The 18,124-nt window shown below is 47.9% G+C and overlaps 1 protein-coding gene, 1 long non-coding RNA gene and 1 other non-coding gene across 4 annotated transcripts in view; 2 read left to right on the top strand and 1 right to left on the bottom strand.

Annotated features, from left to right (window-relative positions):
• EMP2 (epithelial membrane protein 2) overlaps positions 1-13,225 on the top strand; it is a 45,608-nt gene extending 32,383 nt beyond the window's left edge. Inside the window, exons 2-5 of one of the 2 annotated variants that reach the window (XM_061401116.1) lie at positions 1,588-1,728; positions 4,747-4,837; positions 8,478-8,624; positions 9,709-13,225. In XM_061401116.1, coding sequence (XP_061257100.1) covers positions 1,651-1,728; positions 4,747-4,837; positions 8,478-8,624; positions 9,709-9,896 — 504 coding nt within the window. In that variant the 5' untranslated portion in view covers positions 1,588-1,650 and the 3' untranslated portion in view covers positions 9,897-13,225. The remainder of the gene's footprint in view (positions 1-1,587; positions 1,729-4,746; positions 4,838-8,477; positions 8,625-9,708) is intronic. The other variant, XM_061401115.1, reaches the window with a different exon arrangement.
• TRNAG-UCC (transfer RNA glycine (anticodon UCC)) lies at positions 6,721-6,793 on the bottom strand. Its single transcript has one exon. It is a non-coding gene; the product is annotated as a tRNA-Gly (tRNA).
• A 446-nt stretch (positions 13,226-13,671) lies between the features above and the next one.
• LOC133238232 (uncharacterized) lies at positions 13,672-15,442 on the top strand. The gene is made up of 2 exons (XR_009733477.1): positions 13,672-14,411; positions 14,968-15,442. It is a non-coding gene; the product is annotated as an uncharacterized LOC133238232 (long non-coding RNA).
• Positions 15,443-18,124: the final 2,682 nt, after the last annotated feature.

Below are 18,124 nucleotides of genomic sequence, written 5' to 3'. Positions count from 1 at the left end.
ATATGGACTGTAGATGAGATAAAAGTACTATATAATGTAAAATTTGGGGGGTTATCATGCTGTGATTATGTATAGCGATGGCCTTGTTATTTCAGAGATGCACACTGAAATATTTAGACATAAAGTATGGCATAGACAGAGTGAGTGAGTGAGAGTTGCTCAGTCGTGTCCAACTCTTTGCAATCCCATGGATACTGGAGTGGGTTGCCATTTCCTTCTCCAGGGGATCTCCCCAGTGCAGGGATCGAACACACATCTCCTGCATTGCAGACAGATTCTTTACCACCTGAGCCACCAGAGAAGCCTTGTATTAAGAGATGTTTCTAAGTATAAAGACAGGTCCACTCAAAAAGTATCAACAGATACATTCTTGACTTTATCTTATAATCTATAGACAATACGTTAGAGTGTGTTATGAAGTCATACATCTTTTCCAAAGTAATACCCAAAATAGAAGTAGCACTAAATTTATAAATGACAGTCATCAATCAGATGAAATAATTTAGATGAAGCTTATCTCTCTCAAAGAGATGGCATAGGCAACCTACTCTCAAATGGTTCAGAACACGATGTGTGTGTGGCTGGGGATGGGGTATTTGGAGGGAGACAAGGAGAGGGTTAAAAAAATAAAATCAACCCACTGAAAACTGGTGCTGTAATATCATAAAATAGTGAAAACAAGGTCTGATTTGGACTGTGTTTTTAAAAGTGAAACTAAAAATTAATTTTATGTTCTACAAAATTTTAGCAATGGTAACTGGTCACAAATGATTGGAGTGAAAGACGAATGAATCAGGTATTGATTTGGAGGGTTGGTAGCATTCACTCGTTCAACTGGATTAGTTGATGTGACTTTTTACTTGACATCTTCGTGTTGTTTGACCAAGATGATGGTCATTTTTTTACAAATTCAAAGACGTCATCCGTTTTCCCAAGCGTTGCTTTTTGTCCTTTGATATTCACAGCATTCTTTTGAATGTTTTCTTTCTTTGCTTTCCTCTTTGGGTCTCTTTGATACAAAGACGTGTGCCCAGGAATGGGCTTGCTGGATCACGTGGCAACTCTAGCTTTTTAAGCACCCTCCATACCGTTTCCCACAGTGACTGCACCAACTTACATTGGGATTAATTTTATAAATAGATCATTAGGAAATGTTTCCTTAGTTGATCACTTTTGCTTTGGTACACGGCAAGGCAGCAGGAACTGTGATAATGAATACTGAGACACTGGGCTTACTCTGGTGCTATGAAGCCCCCACGGCGTTGCTTGGTGGGTGGGGATCGGAAACAGTATTTTAGCACACTCAGAGCGCTCCTTCCTGCCCTGGTGCCCACGGTGTGCTGCTTTGAAGACTGCAGTGCTCTTCTGAATTAGGGATTGTAATTGGTCCTCACTCCTCCTCCTCCGTGAGGAATGTCTGGCCTCTGGATGCAAAAGAGAGCAGCTCTTCATGCCAGACTTTGTCCAGTGAAGTCTCCAGGCAAAGGAAAGATGGGAAGAGCTGTTTAAGCTTTTCTAAAATCCCATGAAAGTTTAATTTTTCACTTTCCTAGTGCTTTGTCACTGACAAATTTGAATTTCTTTCAGCCTGTTAAGCACGTCTCCTCTGGGCTTTAAACGCTGCTCTGCGCCCCCCGGTGCCCTGTGAAAATGTTGGTGCTTCTGGCCTTCATCATCGTCTTCCACATCACGTCCGCGGCCTTGCTCTTCGTCGCCACCATCGACAATGTAAGTTCCCTTTCCTTCTGACCGTCCCAGAACTGGATCCTAGAGTCAATAGAAGCAGAGTTGAGAACTCCCACAAGGTGATTATAATTTGGGGTTATCCTCCCTACCAAGGGCTTCCCTGGTGGCTCAGCTGGTAAAGAATCCACCTGCAATGTGGGAGACCTGGGTTCGATCCCTGGGTTGGGAAGATCCCCTGGAGAAGGAAAGTAAAAGGCTACCCACTCCAGTATTCTGGCCTGGAGAACTCCCTGGACTATAAAAGTCAGCCACGACTGAGCAACTTTCACTTCACATCTTACCAAGGAACACCTATCTCCTCAGCCCAGGCATGAGGACTCATGGCTGAAGTGTGGGAGTTTGAAGCATCCCATATATAAGTCTGGATGGGCAGGGACCTTGTTCCACTCATCCCTGAGTCCCCGACAGATGCCTTAGCTGTAGGAAGCCCTTTGCAGATGTGGCTTAAATTCAGCTCTCCTCAGGTCACTTTCTCAGCACTGTTGTCATTTTGGGACACCAAGAAGATCAAACCAGTCAATCCTAAATGAAATCGACCCTGAATATTCATTGGAAGGGCTGATGCTGAAGCTGAAACCTCAATACTTTGGCCACCTGATACAAAGAGCCGACTCTCTGGAAAAGACCCTGTTGCTGGGAAAGATTGAAGGCAGGAGAAGAAGGGGGAGGCAGAGGACGAAATGGTTAGACAACATCACCAACCCAAGGACCTGATTTTGAGCAAGCTCCGGCAGACAGTGAAGGGGACAGGGGAGCCTGGCTTGCTGCAGTCCAAGGGGCTGGAAAGAGTCGGGCATGACTTAGCGACTGAACAACTTTGTTGTGGGTGCTTCGCACATCATAGGGTGTTTAGCAGCACTTCTGCCCCTAGTTGTGACACCCCAAAATGTCTTCAGACATTACCAAATGTCCCTGGGAGGCAAAGTCACCCTTGCTTGAGGACCATTGCCCTAGATCCCGCAGGTGACCCATCCCAGATAACCTTTTCCCCTCTTGCCTCTGACATCTCCTTACCAACAGGATTCTTGTTGCAAGCCTACCTGAGCATGCCCTTCCCAGCAAAGTGGAACACTCCCCACTCTAACTACGTACCCATGAAAAGTTTAATTTTTTTCTTTGAGTATCCATATGGCAGGGGTGCATTTGATAAATAACATTGGCATAGATTAACATCCCCCCTGGCAGAAAAATGAAGCTTTTAACCAAATGTTCCCTATGGCCCACATCCTGATCCAAAGGCCTGGCTTCAGTTCTGATGGCTTCAGACTGTGGACATATTTAGAGTCAGAAACTCTGCTCAGAAAGCCAGAAAGGGCATTGTACAAGTGGCCTCCACGTCAGTCTGCATATAATCATATAATTGACTCCTGTCAATGCATCATCAAAATAATAGCAACACGGACCAGGATAAGACCTGTCACTTAGAGGCTGCTAATTCTGGAGCTCCTATGCTCGGCCCTTTGATCATCTCCTGTGATGTCATCTCAAGTCTACGAGATCCTTCCTCTCCTGGCACATTTTATGATGAGAGACCTGGGCCTTAGGGCAGTTAGGGCGTCTGCTGGAATTTACGGGACAGGAAGTGGCGGAGCTGGGATTTGAAGCATTCCAGAGGCCCCTGGTTCTAGATGCCCTAAGGGAGATGAATGATTGAGTTTGGGTTGGGGTTCCTGCAGGTTCTGGAATAGCTGTCATGACCAGGGCAGGGGCCACATTGTTAAAGCCTTGGGAACCTACCATTATCCAAAGGGCCCACTCTGTGTGAACCGAATGGTTTGAATGTGCTTTTACAATCTTTTTCTATGTCTTGCATCTAGCCCTTGGGATCCTGCAAAGGTCCCAGAGTGAAAGGGATACACTAACATTAGGGGCAGAAAAGCCATCAGCCATAGAACCAGCTTATCCTATAGGTGTTTCTGTTACCATGGGCCTTACTGAGAAGACACAGGTGGGCGTTTTTACCAGTCCATGAGTCACTCGATCTTTATTATGTGTTAGGAATTGCGCTTGGCAGTGTCACTGGGGCCCGTAGTGAGAGTTTAGTGACCAACTGTGGCCTGGATGGATGGTGGTGGGTTGGGGAGATTCCAGTCTTTGGGTGGATGGAAAGCAGAAGGAAGGGCATGCATGTGTGCTAAGTTGCTTCAGTCCTGTCTGACTCTGCGACCCCATAGATTGTAGTCCGTCAGGCTCCTCTGTCCATGGGGATTCTCCAGGCAAGAATACTGGAGTGGGTTGCCATGTCCTCCTCCAGGGGATCTTCCCAACCCAGGGATCGAACCCACATCCCTTATGTCTCCTGCATTGGCAGGTGGGTTCTTTACCACTAGTGCCACCTGAGAAGCCCAGAAGAAATGTCATCTGGGCGCAAAGAGCAGCAAGAACACAGAGAGAAACAGAAGCATTTGCACAGAAGGCAGGAGGCTCTTGTTTGATCATTTCATTCATAACAGGCTTCCCCCCCAAGATATTATCCTTTCTGTCCTCCCCTCCAGCTTCGCCCCTGCAGTCCCGGGGGAATTTACCACCATCTGCTCTTATCATCACCAGCTGAGCCTCGCCTCCTCACCCAAGTCCTGGGAGAGCCTGGACCTTCCCTGTCAGCACCCCAGCAGCATGGGCATCACCTGGGAGCCTGTTAGAAACAGACACTCCCACCCCAAACCTCTTTTTTTCTTAATTTTTAAATTTAATTTAGTTTAAAAAAATTTTTAACATTTATTTTTTGGCCATGTGCGTGCATGTTCAGTCACTTCAGTCGTGTCTGACTCTTTGCGACCTCACAGACTGTAGCCTGCCAGGTCCCTCTGTCCATGGGACCTCCAGGCAAGAATACTAGAGTGGGTAGATGTTTCCTTCTCCAGGGGATCTTCCTGACCCAGCAATCAGACCTGCATTTCAGGTGGATTCTTTACCACTGATCCACCAGGGAATCCCTGTAGGCCTTTGTTTTCATAATGAACAAACACCCTTTCCCTGTGTTTCCCTGTCGTGTTCCAGGCCTGGTGGGTAGGAGAGGAGTTTTTTGCAGACATCTGGAAAGTGTGTGTCAACAATACGAACTGTACGGAACTCAATGACTCTGTTCAAGGTGAGTGTGAAGCTGATGGGAGAGCACTGAGTGAAAAAAGACCCCTCGGGAGAAGGGCTTCCCTATGGTCTGACCCCTCACTGCCTCCTTCCGTCTCAGCCTGTGCAGAGGGGCCTGGCTGCTGCCCAGGGCTGGGGGAGCAGGGTCAGCATAAGCTGAGGACAGGAAGCAGGGGGAGCCAGAGGCTAGAGGGCACCAACCCCAGTGACACTGGGCCCCACCCTTCTCTTCTCTCTTGACCTAGCAGAACTTCCCTCCCTCACCCCTTCTCAGCTCCAGCCCTCATCTAGAATCTTCTCCCCACTCCTCTAAATAGCTCAGAGACATTTATGTCACTTCCTCGCATCTCAGCAGCTTGGTGGGCAGAAACCCAAAAGCTGGCTCCTTTAAGAGCTGTGTGACCTTCCCTGGGGCAGGTCACCTGAGCGCTGCTCGGACTCTCAATAACCTCAGCTGTTAATGCAGGTGACAGCAATGCCTCTGCCATGCTGCCTCGGCACACGAGCTGCAGTAGAAAGATGAAGTGAAGTGAAAGCCGCTCAGTTGTGTCCAACCCTTTGCAGCCTTATGGACGGTAGCCCACCAGGCTCCTCTGTCCATGGGATTCTCCAGGCAAGGATACTGGAGCAGGTAGCCATTCCCTTCTCCAGAGGATCTTCCCAGCCCAGGGATCAGACCTGGGTCTCCTGCCTTGCAAGTGGATTCTTTACCAATTGAGCCACCAGGGAAGCCTCAGAAAAATAAAGGGTTTTGTAAATACAGAAAATCGCATCTAAAAACATGTCAAGCCCTGTTCTTCCCTGTGGAGCGAATGGTTCAGTTTTCTGTTGCAGAACTGACAAAAGTGATACTTTGGCTGATAAAACACTGGACAGCCAGTTGAATTTGATATCTCAGATAAACAATGAAAAATTTAGGATAATTTAGTACCAAATATTCGGAGAAGGCAATGGCAACCCACTCCAATACTCTTGCCTGGAAAATCCCATGGACAGAGGAGCCTGGTGGGCTGCAGTCCATGGGGTCGCTACAATCAGACACGACTGAGCGACTTCACTTTCACTTTTCACTTTCATGCATTGGAGAAGGAAATGGCAACCCACTCCAGTGTTCTTGCCTGGAGAATCCCAGGGACGGGGGAGCCTGGTGGGCTGCTGTCTCTGGGGTCGCACAGAGTCGGACACGACTGAAGCGACTTAGCAGCAGCAGCAGCAGCAGCAGCAGCAGTACCAAATATTACATGGAACACACTTAACACTAAAATAAATTGTTGTTTACCTGATATTCAGACTTAACAAGCATCCTGCTTTTGTGTTTGTTTTTTTCTTAGAATCCTACTTAGGGAGAAAGGGACCTTGCTCACTGGGGCGTAAAGTCTTACCGTTCCATCAGCAACAATGGCAATATTCATAATAAAAGCAAAACCACCAAAAGGAGGCGTCATTTCCTGAAGGTTTACTGGGAGGCGCTGGGCTAAGTCCTTCCCATAAGTGGTCTCCTGGCCCTGTTTCAGGATGGGGAAACTGAGGCACAGGGCAGAAACCCAAGGTCACAAAGTCAGGAGTGAGTGATGGAGTTAGGAGTCCAGCTGAGATATGTCGAGCTCAGAAGCCTGCCCTCTAAGCCCCTGACGCCATCCCCGCCACCCCGCCTCTGGGTCTGTTTCTCTGCCGTTCTAAGCCATGACCCTGGAGACAGCCCCTCTTCCCTGTTGGAGCCTCACCGTTGCCAGGGTGTGTGGTCAGATGGCAGCACTGAAGCAGCATTTCCCAGCTTCTGTCGCTTGTGTTCCACTTCCCCGTGTGCAGTTATTCCCTTTCATTTTTATTTTTTTAATTAAAAAAATCTTTTTTGACCATGCAGCATAGCTTGTGGGATCTTAGTTCCCTGACCAGGGATCAAACCCAGGCCACCTGCAGTGGAAGTGCAGAGTCCTAACCACTGGACCACCAGGGAATTCCTTTATTTTTCTTTAGAATAACAGGTTGTCAAACCACCAGCCAGATTCAGTCCAATAAGCTAAGAGTGGTTTTTTATATTTTTAATACGTTGTAAAAAACCAAAACAAGAAAAAAGCCAAATAAAACAAGACAATGAACCAGGGACTGTATAGCCACAAAGCCTGAAATATTTACTGTCTAGCCTTTATAGAAAAAGCATCCTGACACCTGCTTTAAAACAGTTCATTTTTTTCTACATGTGCATGCACGCTCAGTTATGTCCCACTCTTTGCAGCCCCATGGACTGTAGCCCACCAGGCTCCTCTGTCCATGGGATTCTCCAAGCAAGAATACTGGAGTGAGTTGCCACTTTTTTTTTTTCCTCCAGGGGATCTTCCCCATGCAGGAATCAAACCCACATCTCCTGCATTGACAGGCAGGTTCTTTACCAGTGAGCCACCAGGGAAGCCCAAATAGTGGATTAAGTAGTTAAAAATCATGCTTCCCTTCAGTCAGTTTCCAGCAAAACTGAAAAAAGAAAAAAAAAGAAAAAAGATCTGTCCTTAAGTTTTCCTTTGCCGCTTTGGGCACTGTGCCCCTCACCAGTTGCCTCCTGGTGGTAACAGCCAGCCCTTATACATGACTCCCTTTCTGCCAGCACTGCCTGGAATCTTTGGCATCCTTGGTGGCTCACTGGTAAAGACCCTCCTGCCAGTGGAGGAGATGTGGGTTCGATTCCTGGATCAGGAATATCCCCTGGAGAAAAAAAAAATGGCAGCCCACTCCAGTATTCTTGCTTGGAGAATCCCATGGAAAGAGGAGTCTGGAGGGCTTCAGTCCATGGGGTCGCAAAGAGTCAGACACAAATGAGCAACTGAGCATGAACGAGCATGTGCTCACTGCCTGGAATCCTCACTTAGCTGCGAGCATTCCACCTTCCCCTGCTGATGAAGTGGATCACTTACTGTCCCCGTGTTACAGGTGAGGAAACTGAGGCCCGCACAGGTGAATCCAGTGTATGCACTTGACCTCTTCACAGCCTCACTTGTGTCTTTCCTACATGCAGTGCCCTCCACCCAAGGCCAGCTCCTTTGTCCCCTAAAACTTCCCGGTGCCAAGCCCCAAACTTTCATGCCCTGCTCACTAAGGCTAATCTGAAAAGACCCTCATCTTTCCTTTTCCTGAATAACAACCACAAGGCTCACACTATTATATTTAGAGGGTATTTTGTATTGATAGGGCACTTTCAGAAGGTCCCTCAGCCCCGTGAGCCCCATATGTCTAAGAATCCCTTTTGAGGTCTTTATAAGGTGCAGGACCCCCAATCCCCACCCAACCCATCTCATTCCAACCTCTTGATCCAGAATCTTTCAGGATCTGAGGGTTTGTACTTAAAAAAAAAAACAAAAACCTGCCATTGAGCCAGGCATCTGGGGGCAATACCCAGACTAGGAAGACTGCAGAGTGGGTGGTTCTTGCACCGTTTTCCAGATAAGGACATTGGGGATCATCTGGTCAGTTGCACAAGTGGACAGAGTGGGTGTTGGGATGACTCACTGGCTGCACATGTGCTCATTCTGTGCCAGTGGAAGCCACGTGGCCTCTTGGCTCCATCTTTGCGCTGGGGCTGTCACCATGCTCCTCAGGGGCCCAGGTGGTCTGTGGGCCTTAGCCGTGTACTCTTGCCCCTTTTCCCACAGACTTCTCCACGGTGCAGGCGGTCCAGGCCACCATGATCCTGTCCACCATCCTCTGCTGCATCGCCTTTCTGATCTTCTTGCTCCAACTCTTCCGCCTCAAGCAGGGAGAGAGATTTGTTTTAACCTCCATCATCCAGCTCATGGCTTGTAAGTGAAATGACGGGCTTCCCAGAATAAACACTCCCTTCGCAGCCAACCATGAGTATTCTGGTGGGAGGAGAGTGGCAGGTGAGGAATTGGAAAGGAGGGGTCAGGAGCTGGGATGTTTTCTGCACTTCAGAGTTTGGATTTAGTTAGAGCGTCAGGAAAGGTGTCCTAAAAATGGGAAGCCTGAGCTAGGATCTGTAGGGTAAGTAGGAGTTGCTGCCTTGGTAGAGAGGAGATAGGCATAGCTCTCCCCGCAAGGAAAATCTGGGTACTTAGCCTCATTGTACCACTAATATCTGTGAATGCTGATGGTTCAGTAAGGATGTTTTCAGCTGCGATTAAGAGAGAAATCCAATTTGCAATGACTTCAGGCACAAAAACTTTACTTTTTTAATATAACAAATAGCTTGAAGGTGGAAGGTGCCAGAGTTGTTCTGGCAGCTCAGCAGTAGCATCAGGAACCCTCCACTCTTTCCATCCTTCTGTGCTGTCATCTTCAGAGTGTCAGTGATGGCCTCCTCATGGCCCCAAAAGGGCTGCTGCAGCTCCTGACATTCATCCTGACCTAATAAACCACCACCACCAAGAGTTTCTAAAGCAGTAAGCAAGGGAAAATACAGCATCAAAAAATGCTTTCTCCTCTCTCATCTCCCTCTTTTCAGGATAATACAGTAATAATTTTCACTGTAGAATTTTCTGTGGCCAGAACTGGGATATGTAGAACCATAAACTATAACAAGTAAACAGGACAGGATGAGTAGCTGCGATAGAGACCATATGTGTCCTGCAAAGCAGACTACTTCCTGCCTGGCTGACCCATGTCCTGGAGCAGTTATGACCCTCTGGGCTGGGTAGCTGGCTGTCCAAATGACACTGGATTCAGCCAGCAAGAATGGGCAGCTGAATGGCTACAGGGCAATATTCTGCCATGAAATACTAGTTGTAATCTTTCCAAGAGACTAAAATAAATGCCTGCTAATAATAAAACCTGAAATTTGTCTTCAGCTCTGACCACAGTCCCCTCGGGTCCCCAGTTGCACACTGTGGTCTGTGATTTATTTGGGCCCTGGCTTTCTTCCAACAGGCCTGTGTGTCATGATCGCAGCTTCCATTTACACAGACCGGCGCAAAGACATTCACGAGAAGAACGAAGAACTGTATGCCCAGACCTCGGGCGGCAGCTTCGGCTACTCCTTCATCCTCGCCTGGGTGGCCTTTGCTTTCACCTTCATCAGCGGCCTCATGTATCTGATACTGAGGAAGCGCAAATAGAGTCCAGGAGCTGGGTGGCTTTCGCCGCGGTTCAGAATCCACATAACCGTTTTGTATATAATCAGTTTTTTTGTGTGTGTGGTTTTTCTAGCAAACACATTGTTTCCTTTAAAAGCCAAAAGAAGAGTTTTTATGTTCTTGAGATCAGAGAATAGACTATGAAGTCTGGAATTCAGAACTCCTGCCCATCCGAAAGCCTCAACATGACAAAGCCAAAAATCTTGCAATGCTCACATCCAAGTGTTCAGCAGGATAACCACGGGGATGTAATGGGATGGACAAGACTCCAAAAAAGCCAGGTCTTGGGGGCATCTTCCCCTAGGTTTGGCCTACACTGAGCCCCGCTCCCTCACCTCAGCTTCCTGTACTGAATCTCTGTGTGTTTAGTGGTGGAAGGTGGGGAGAGGGGGTCCGGGTACTGGAGAAAACTTCCTTGGATGCTTAGCCAAGTTCCACATGAGAAACAGGTATAGGCCCCCCGGTGTTCTGTCTACATCCAGACCAGAGCCCCAACCCTCCTGTCATGGACTGGCTTCAGAAAGTGCCACCCATGTTTGCTGACAGTGTCACCTGCTTGCCTTCAGGAAGGTGAGCTTTAATCTGGGGGTCTGATTTAGGCTCACACGTGATCCCCCAGGCACCTTGTAAAATGCAGGCTCTCCGGGTCCCTTCCTAGACCTACAGAATCAGAGTCTTCGGGGATGGAGCCTGGGAACCTGCATTTGTAACAAGCTCCTTGGTGATGCTCAGGTGCCTTAAAATTGAGGACCACAGCGGTCCCAGGGCTGGGTGAGCAGAACTGCCTCATATATGTTAAAGATCTCATCGTGTGGAGATGGGGAGGTGGGTCTAGACTGCACTGAAAGCCCGAACCTTGGCCTCCATCAGTGGCTCATTCTTCACTGCCTCTTCCACAGCTGCTCACATCTGGACCACCCAAAGTCCAGTCCCAGGGCTTGCATCCTGATAGCCAAACACCCTGGGGCGAGGGGTGGGGAGGGGAGGATACAGCTTTCTCCCTACCCTAACTCAGAAGGCCTCTCCCTTCTCCTCCTGCCCTGCCTTCTAAGGCTGCCTGACTTCTACTAAGCCCCACTTCTGGAGCCATAGAGGACCGTTCGCCATTCATTCATCTGTCCACATAAGTGATAGAGTGTTTGTGCCAGGCACGGGGGAAACCGTGTCCAGACGGCCTGTCTCCTCATGGGGCTCATTGTCTGATGGAGGAGACAGATTAAAAAACCGATTAGGGAAACGAATTACAAACAGCGGTGAAGGCTGCTGAGAACACAACCAAGGATTCAGAAGAGAGGTCCATGGGATGGGAGGGGACCCACACCGTGCCTGCCTGCGTTTAAAAGCTCCCGGAGGATTTAGATCAGCTTGAATATCGCTCTGCTCAGCTGAGGCAGGCGGCGCGGATGGAGCTGTGCAGTCCACCTGGCACCCGGAAAACCCTTCCTTCCCTGGAGGGGCCCAGGGTCCTGACAGAGAATGAGGCCCCGGGAGGGCCCCAGATTGCTGTGGTTCTCACACTTCAGTGGGTGCCTCTCATGGGACGTGCCTCTCACGGGACGCTCCTGCCAGGGTCCCGGTAAATGCGGCCGGGGACTCCAAGTCGTTAGGGCTCTGAGAGGATCGGGCAGCACGGGGACCCCAGGACGCGACTGTGGGAAAAGCCCTTTGCCCCTCACTGCCTTTTCCCTCCTGTGTTGTGAGCCTGCTGCGGGAGGTGTGCCTGGGAGCTGTCTGCGCATGTCAGCCCTGGTGCCGTGTAAATGATCTCCTGCTAAATGAAGCATCAGCCCACTTCCTGTGGAGCTGGGGCAATGTCTGGTTTAAGTCATCCAGGGTCTCCATGGATACCTCTTTCATGCAGGATCAGGTTTTCTCTCCATTTACCCGTTCACTCCATTCGGTTTCAGCAGAATACTAAATGCTGTGTTCCAAGCACTGTGCAAGGCTCTGAAAACATAGGCCAATCCGGACATCCTGCCTGAGACAGGGCCCCGCTCCCTGCAGAGAGGCCACCAGCACAGTTGCAGGGGAGCATGGAGCCAGAGGCAGGACAAATGACCACTTCCTGCCTCAGTGGAAAACTCTCATTAGTCCTGTTTGGGGTAGGAGAGCAGGGTACACCCTTGGGCTTGGCAGGATGCTACATACACCTTGTGGAGGAAGGTGGGTGTAAGTGCCCCCAAGCTTTCTGCTCGGGTGGCTTGTCTGTAACTCTCTGATAGCCACAGTGGAAACAAGCAGAACCCCTTAGAATCAGAAATCAGAAAGCTTCATCCCCAAGCAATGAATGAATTTCCTTTTCCAAAAGTCTCCAGGAGTGGTATCTGATGTGACCCATGGATTTTCCTGGCCGGTCTCTCCACTATTCCTGTATAGCATTCAGTGCCCACATCCATCTGTGATGCCAAGGTTTTGTGAAGCAACAGAGCTTCCTTTCCCCCCACGACACGATGTGCCCTGGAGTGATGGAAAAGCGGTGATGGCATGAGCAAGACAGTACCCAAGCCTTCTTACCCATCGGTAGGTTCAGCCCTCACTTGGCACTCATGATCAGTTACTCAAGGACAACAGAGACAATGAGCTAAGACATCCAAGAGGCAATATTAGGACCAAATGTATTACTGATGACAACTGCATTCGAGGGAACTGTAGTTTGCATATTTTAGGACATTTTTATACAGTACTGTAATTCTTTCATTGAGGGGCTATGAATGAAGACAGACTAACTCACTTTTATTACTCGCATTAAAATTACTTTGGGTCTTTGTTCAAATAAGTTTGGAGAATGCTTGATTTGTTGCTCTGCGTGAATGTATATATTCATATGTGAATACAGGAAAATTGGAGACATTTTCCCCCCGCCCTGCCCCACATTCTCTGCAATGGGTTGTGTGTCTCTGCGCATCCCTAATCGAGAGGATGAAGCCCTAGGGTGCTCTGTATTCACTGGTGATGAAGAAACCTAACCCCCCAAGCCTGTATGTAAGCACACTAAACGCGGTAGCTTGAATAGATGCTGCAGCCTCATTTAAAATCTGCCTGGATGGGAATTACTAAACTCGCTAATAGTTGAAAGATTACTTACAATACAGCAAGTTGGACAGTTTTGTATATTGGGGGTGGGGTGCAGTGGTGACGGGGAGATGCTAGGGAAAGGTGTTGAGTTTGAATCTTGATTTGGGGACAAATGTGATTTTAAGAGTAGTTAGATCCTTTCTACTTAATGTGCCTTTAAAGTAGTCCATTTTCTATGTTTTGTATAATCTGAAACTGTACATGGAAAAATAAAGTTTAAAACCAAATTGCCCAGAGCAGTAGATTCCAGTGTTCCCAGTGCTGCCACTGTCCTGAGAGAGAAGCTGCCACGTTGAGTGGCAGGGTCCTAACGTGTGGCTTGTACAGCAGCCTGGGAGGGGCTGAAAGTTTGTCAAGGGAGGGTTTCTCACTCGGTCTGCTGCTTTCATGGGCCAGCTTTCTGGATGAATGACCGACAGTGACACAGGAGCCCCCACACCTCGAAGGGCCCCATGCTCAGTTAACGATTGGCTAGCACTAGAGAAGGCAATGGCACCCCACTCCAGTACTCTTGCCTGGAAAATCCCATGGGCGGAGGAGCCTGGTAGGCTGCAGTCCATGGGGTCGCTAAGAGTCGGACACGACTGAGTGACTTCACTTTCCCTTTTCACTTTCATGCATTGGAGAAGGAAATGGCAACCCGCTCCAGTGTTCTTGCCTGGAGAATCCCAGGGACGGGGAGCCTGGTGGGCTGCCTTCTCTGGGGTCGCACAGAGTCGGACACGACTGAAGTGACTTAGCATAGCATAGCACCGACTTAAAATTCTTAATGATATTTGGACAAACAGCCCCACATTTTCCTTTTGCGATGGTCACTGCAAGTTATGTAGCCAGTCCCGTTCTTCAGTTTGTATTTAAAAGACTTCTGCTTTAAAGGGTTGGGTGATGATGAAAACAAGACTATCATAAAAATACACTCTTCCCTCCCCCCCACCCCCCCAAAAAAGAAAAATTAAACCAGAACTTTCACTTTTCCCTAAGGAATGCCAAAAGTAGTCAAGAGTTATACATTCATGAAATGAACCATACTCCTTGCCAGGAGGTACACACCCTGAAGTCACAACCACTCCAGGGTCACTTGGTGATGTGTTGATATCCATCTGGCCCAGTGTGGCTCCTTGTGGCCCAGGAGGGCCATATGACTCTATGACTTAGGGTCATCACAGGCTCCTAAAGGCACCCGATGTGGAATAGGAAGAAAGGAACAGGAGGTCTACAATAAATGATCCGGTTGGGAAAACGGATGAGCGGGATAAACATCAGTGCCCAGCGGTCCACGCATGGCTTCCATGCTGGTTACCAGTTCCAAGAACTCCCTTCCATGGTGGGAGTAAGACCAGGGGTTTGTCAATGCAGGATTTGTCTGGTTCCACTCAGCATGATGATCTCTCTAGTCCACAGTCCTCCAAGGCCTTATCTAAGGTGGGTGTGGGGAGGAGGCCCTTTCCTCCTTGTGGGTACAAAGGGTCTCAGTAGTCCCTGGGGGTTGAAGGCTCTCAGTTCCTCTGACCATGCAAGGCTAAGAGCTCTCATGTGGATTTTTTTAAACAGAAATTTATTATCACACACATTTTGACAGTCAGGGATCCAGTAGCAGCATTGTAGGGTGGTTTTACTTTATGGTCTTAATGAATGAGATGGACTTCATCTTTGGACCTGAGAATTCCTACCTCTCAGTCTTATGCTTCAGTCTCTTCGAGCCTTCAGTCCAAGCCGTGTGCCCAGGCTGATCCTTTGTCTGATGAAGAACGCTACAGGATCTGACATATCTTTTCCTATCACCCCATCTATCTTCTGCCCAGCTTTTTGCCTTCACATCACAGACCCTTAGTCTTGACCAGGGCTTAGCAAACTACCGGCTAGCTGGCCAAAGCCCTGCCTTTCTGTGGTCCTCAAATGTGGAATGCTTTTTCATTCTTAGAGTTATTTGGGGCTTCCCTTGTGGTCCCAGTGGTTAACAGTCTACCTGCCAATGCAGGCTTCGATTTCTGGTCCGGGAAGATTTCACATGCTGCGGGCCAGCTAAGCCTATGTGCCACAACTAACTGAAGCCTGTGTGCTCAAGAACCCGTGCTCCACAGCAAGAGAAGCCCCTGCAATGAGAAGCCCACGCGTCGCAGCTAGAGGAGCCCCTGCTCGCCGCAGCTAGAGGAGCCCCTGCTCGCCGCAGCTAGAGAAAGCCCATGCGCAGCAACGAATGCCCAGAGCAGTCAAAATTAAATAAATAAATATTTTTTAAAAAGAGTTATTTAAAAAATGCAAAAAAGAGACCGTATGTGACCTATAACACCTAAAATATTTATTATCTGGCCCTTGACAAATAAAGTTTACCAGCCTCTGCTTTTGAATCTGACTTGCTTATCCCTGTAAATCTCCCAATCACTGGATTCTCCACCAATTTAGATTGCCGGTCTCAGGCAGAAAGAATCTCAATAAAGCCATATTTTCTTCCATTTTTGTCGTTAAATGAACCATCTTTGGCCCAAGATTGACTTTTTCTTGCAGGAGCATCCTGATGTGTTTATACAAGTTTTTCTGATGCTCACAACATCACGGGTACATGGTTGGTGTGAAATAGATGACAGTTTAAACCAGGGTTAAACCATGGTTCATGGGCCAAATCCAGGCAAGCACCTGATTTTCTAAACACAGTATTATTGGCACATAGCCACGCCCACTAATTTGCATACTGTTCCAGGCTGCTCTCAAAGGCAGACTTGAGCAACTGCAGAAGAGACCATATGGACCTAAGTGTGAAACCCTAACTAGCTGGCCCTTTACAGAAAGCTTCCAAACCTGGGTGTAAACCAAATGGTTTGCAATAGCAATGCCTGGGCCACCGCCTCCCAGCCTGGAAAGTGGGTCCCAGCTGCTCTCTGCTCCACCACTGTGTCTGTGGCTTATACCACCCACATTCTGTTTTAATCAGGGTCCTGAGTTGCAAGCACCAGCGACTTTGGCTGACTTAACAGAAAAGAAAGGACTTCCCTGGTGGTTCAGTGGTTAAGGCTCCATGCTTCCAGTGCAGAGGGGGATGGGTTCTATCCCTGGTTGGGTAACTAAGATCCCACATGCTGCACGTGTGGCTAAAAAATAAATAGAAAAAAAAAGTTAAATCATAAATCTATTAAAAGGAAGTCAGGTAGCCACCCCCAACTCCCCACACCACATTGGATGGTTCCACAGAACTCAGTTTTCTAAGGAAACCACTGCTGTCATCACAACATGATTCTGCTTGCACCGAGAACTTGATGTTATGGAAAGCATCTGTGCTACCCTGACTGCTTTAGATTCAGAGCCGGGCACGGTGCATCTGATTGGTGAAGACTGGGTCACGTGACCATGGCCTTGCTGCAAGGGAGGCTGGGAAATGCTTATCAAGCATCTTCCGTTTCTACAGGGGAGGTAAGTTCTGCAGCCCACAAAGACTCAGAAAGAAGGGAATGCCCCCAACAAAAGAGGGAAACTCAGACACTGGGCAGGCAGAAAGGCTGGTGCCTGCTAAACCCCATCAGAAGCTCAGTTCCTTATCGTCCCACAGCTAAGCTAGTGTTTACCAAACATTATTCATCCATATGCCATCTGCATGCTCTTTGCTGGTAGGTATGTACATTCTGTGCTATCATTGACTGGACATTTTTTCCCCCTTAAATCAACTCTCTTTTATATAAATGCATTTATTTAGAAGAAAAACTAAATTTATAATTTATTCCAAATTCATAAAGTTGGAGACCAACCTCAGTTGTCATTAGTCACCCAGTTAGAAATGAGATGGGCTTCCCAGGTGGCACTAGTGGTAAAGAATCCATCTGCGAATGCAGGAGATGCAAGAGATGTGGGTTTGATTCCTGGGTTGGGAAGATTCTCTGGAGTAGGAAATGGCACCCCACTCCAGTATTCTTGCCTGGAAAATTCCATGGGCAGAGGAGCCTGCTACACAGTCCATGGGGCTCCTAGGGGTTGGACACAACTGAACAATAAAAATGAGATACAATTAAAACCAAGAATGTTATTAAATGCATATTTCAAGTGGTTGTTAGGAGAAGGTTTTGAGTCTGAGGACCACTCTTTCTCTTTTTCTTAAAGAATATATAGTTTTAATATTTATTTATTTGGCTGAACCAGGTCAGAGTTGTGGCATGGAGGATCTAGTTCCCTGACCAGGGATCAAACCAGGGCCCCCTGCATTGGCAGTGTGGAATCTTAGCCCCTGGGCCACCAGGGAAGTCCCCTTGCTCTTACTTAACTAAGAAAGGAGGTTAGAGACTTCCCTGGTGGTCCAGGGGCTGAGACTGTGCTGCCAATGCAGGGGGGCCAGGTTCGATTCCTGGTCAGGGAACTAGATTTCATGCCACAACTTGGAGTTCACATACTGCGACTAAAGATTGAAGGTCCTGTGTGCCACAAGTAAGACTGAGTGATGCCAAATTAGGAAAAAAAAATATATATATATATATATATATACATATAAGAAAAGAGGTTAGTAACAGAAGCGCAGGTGTTAAAAATGATCAGGACCATACCTACTTGATCTACTCAGTAAGTGAACAGAAAAGGATCACTTCCTCTTTTGTGATGTGACTTCAGGTACAAGGTGAATCTGTTCGCTGCCACTGGGAGTATTTGCTTCGTAGTTTACTTTCAAACCTGTCATAGTTTCCTGGTGTTGCTTTAAGAGATCACCACAACCTTAGTGGCTTTAAAACAACATAAATTTATTATCTCACATTACTGCAGGTCAGAAGTCTCAAATTAGTTTCGTTGGGTGTTGGCAGGGCTGATTTCTTCTAGAAGGTCCAGGAGAAGAATTCATATCTTCCCTTTGTGTCTAAATCCACCTGCGTTCCTTGGTGTATGGCCCCTCCCTCCATCTTCAAAGCATCGTCTCTTCTCTCTGACCTCCTAGGACCCTGTGATCACACTGGGCTCGCCCTGATAAGCCAGGATAAACTTCCCATCTCAAGATTCTTAACTTAATCACATCTTCAAAGTCCCTTTGCTATGTAAAGTAATACATCACAGCTTCTGGAACTAGAAAGTGGACATCTTTTGGGAGGGGCATGATTCACCTACCTCAACCCCTCCAATCTCGTCTTTCTTATATGGATCCATTGGAAGAGTGTGCTAGTTGCTCA

The sequence above is a fragment of the Bos javanicus genome, chromosome 25, assembly GCF_032452875.1.
Source record: "Bos javanicus breed banteng chromosome 25, ARS-OSU_banteng_1.0, whole genome shotgun sequence".
Lineage (NCBI taxonomy): Eukaryota > Metazoa > Chordata > Mammalia > Artiodactyla > Bovidae > Bos > Bos javanicus.
Note: the sequence above shows the minus strand (reverse complement) of the source record. Positions and strands in the feature narration are given on the sequence as shown.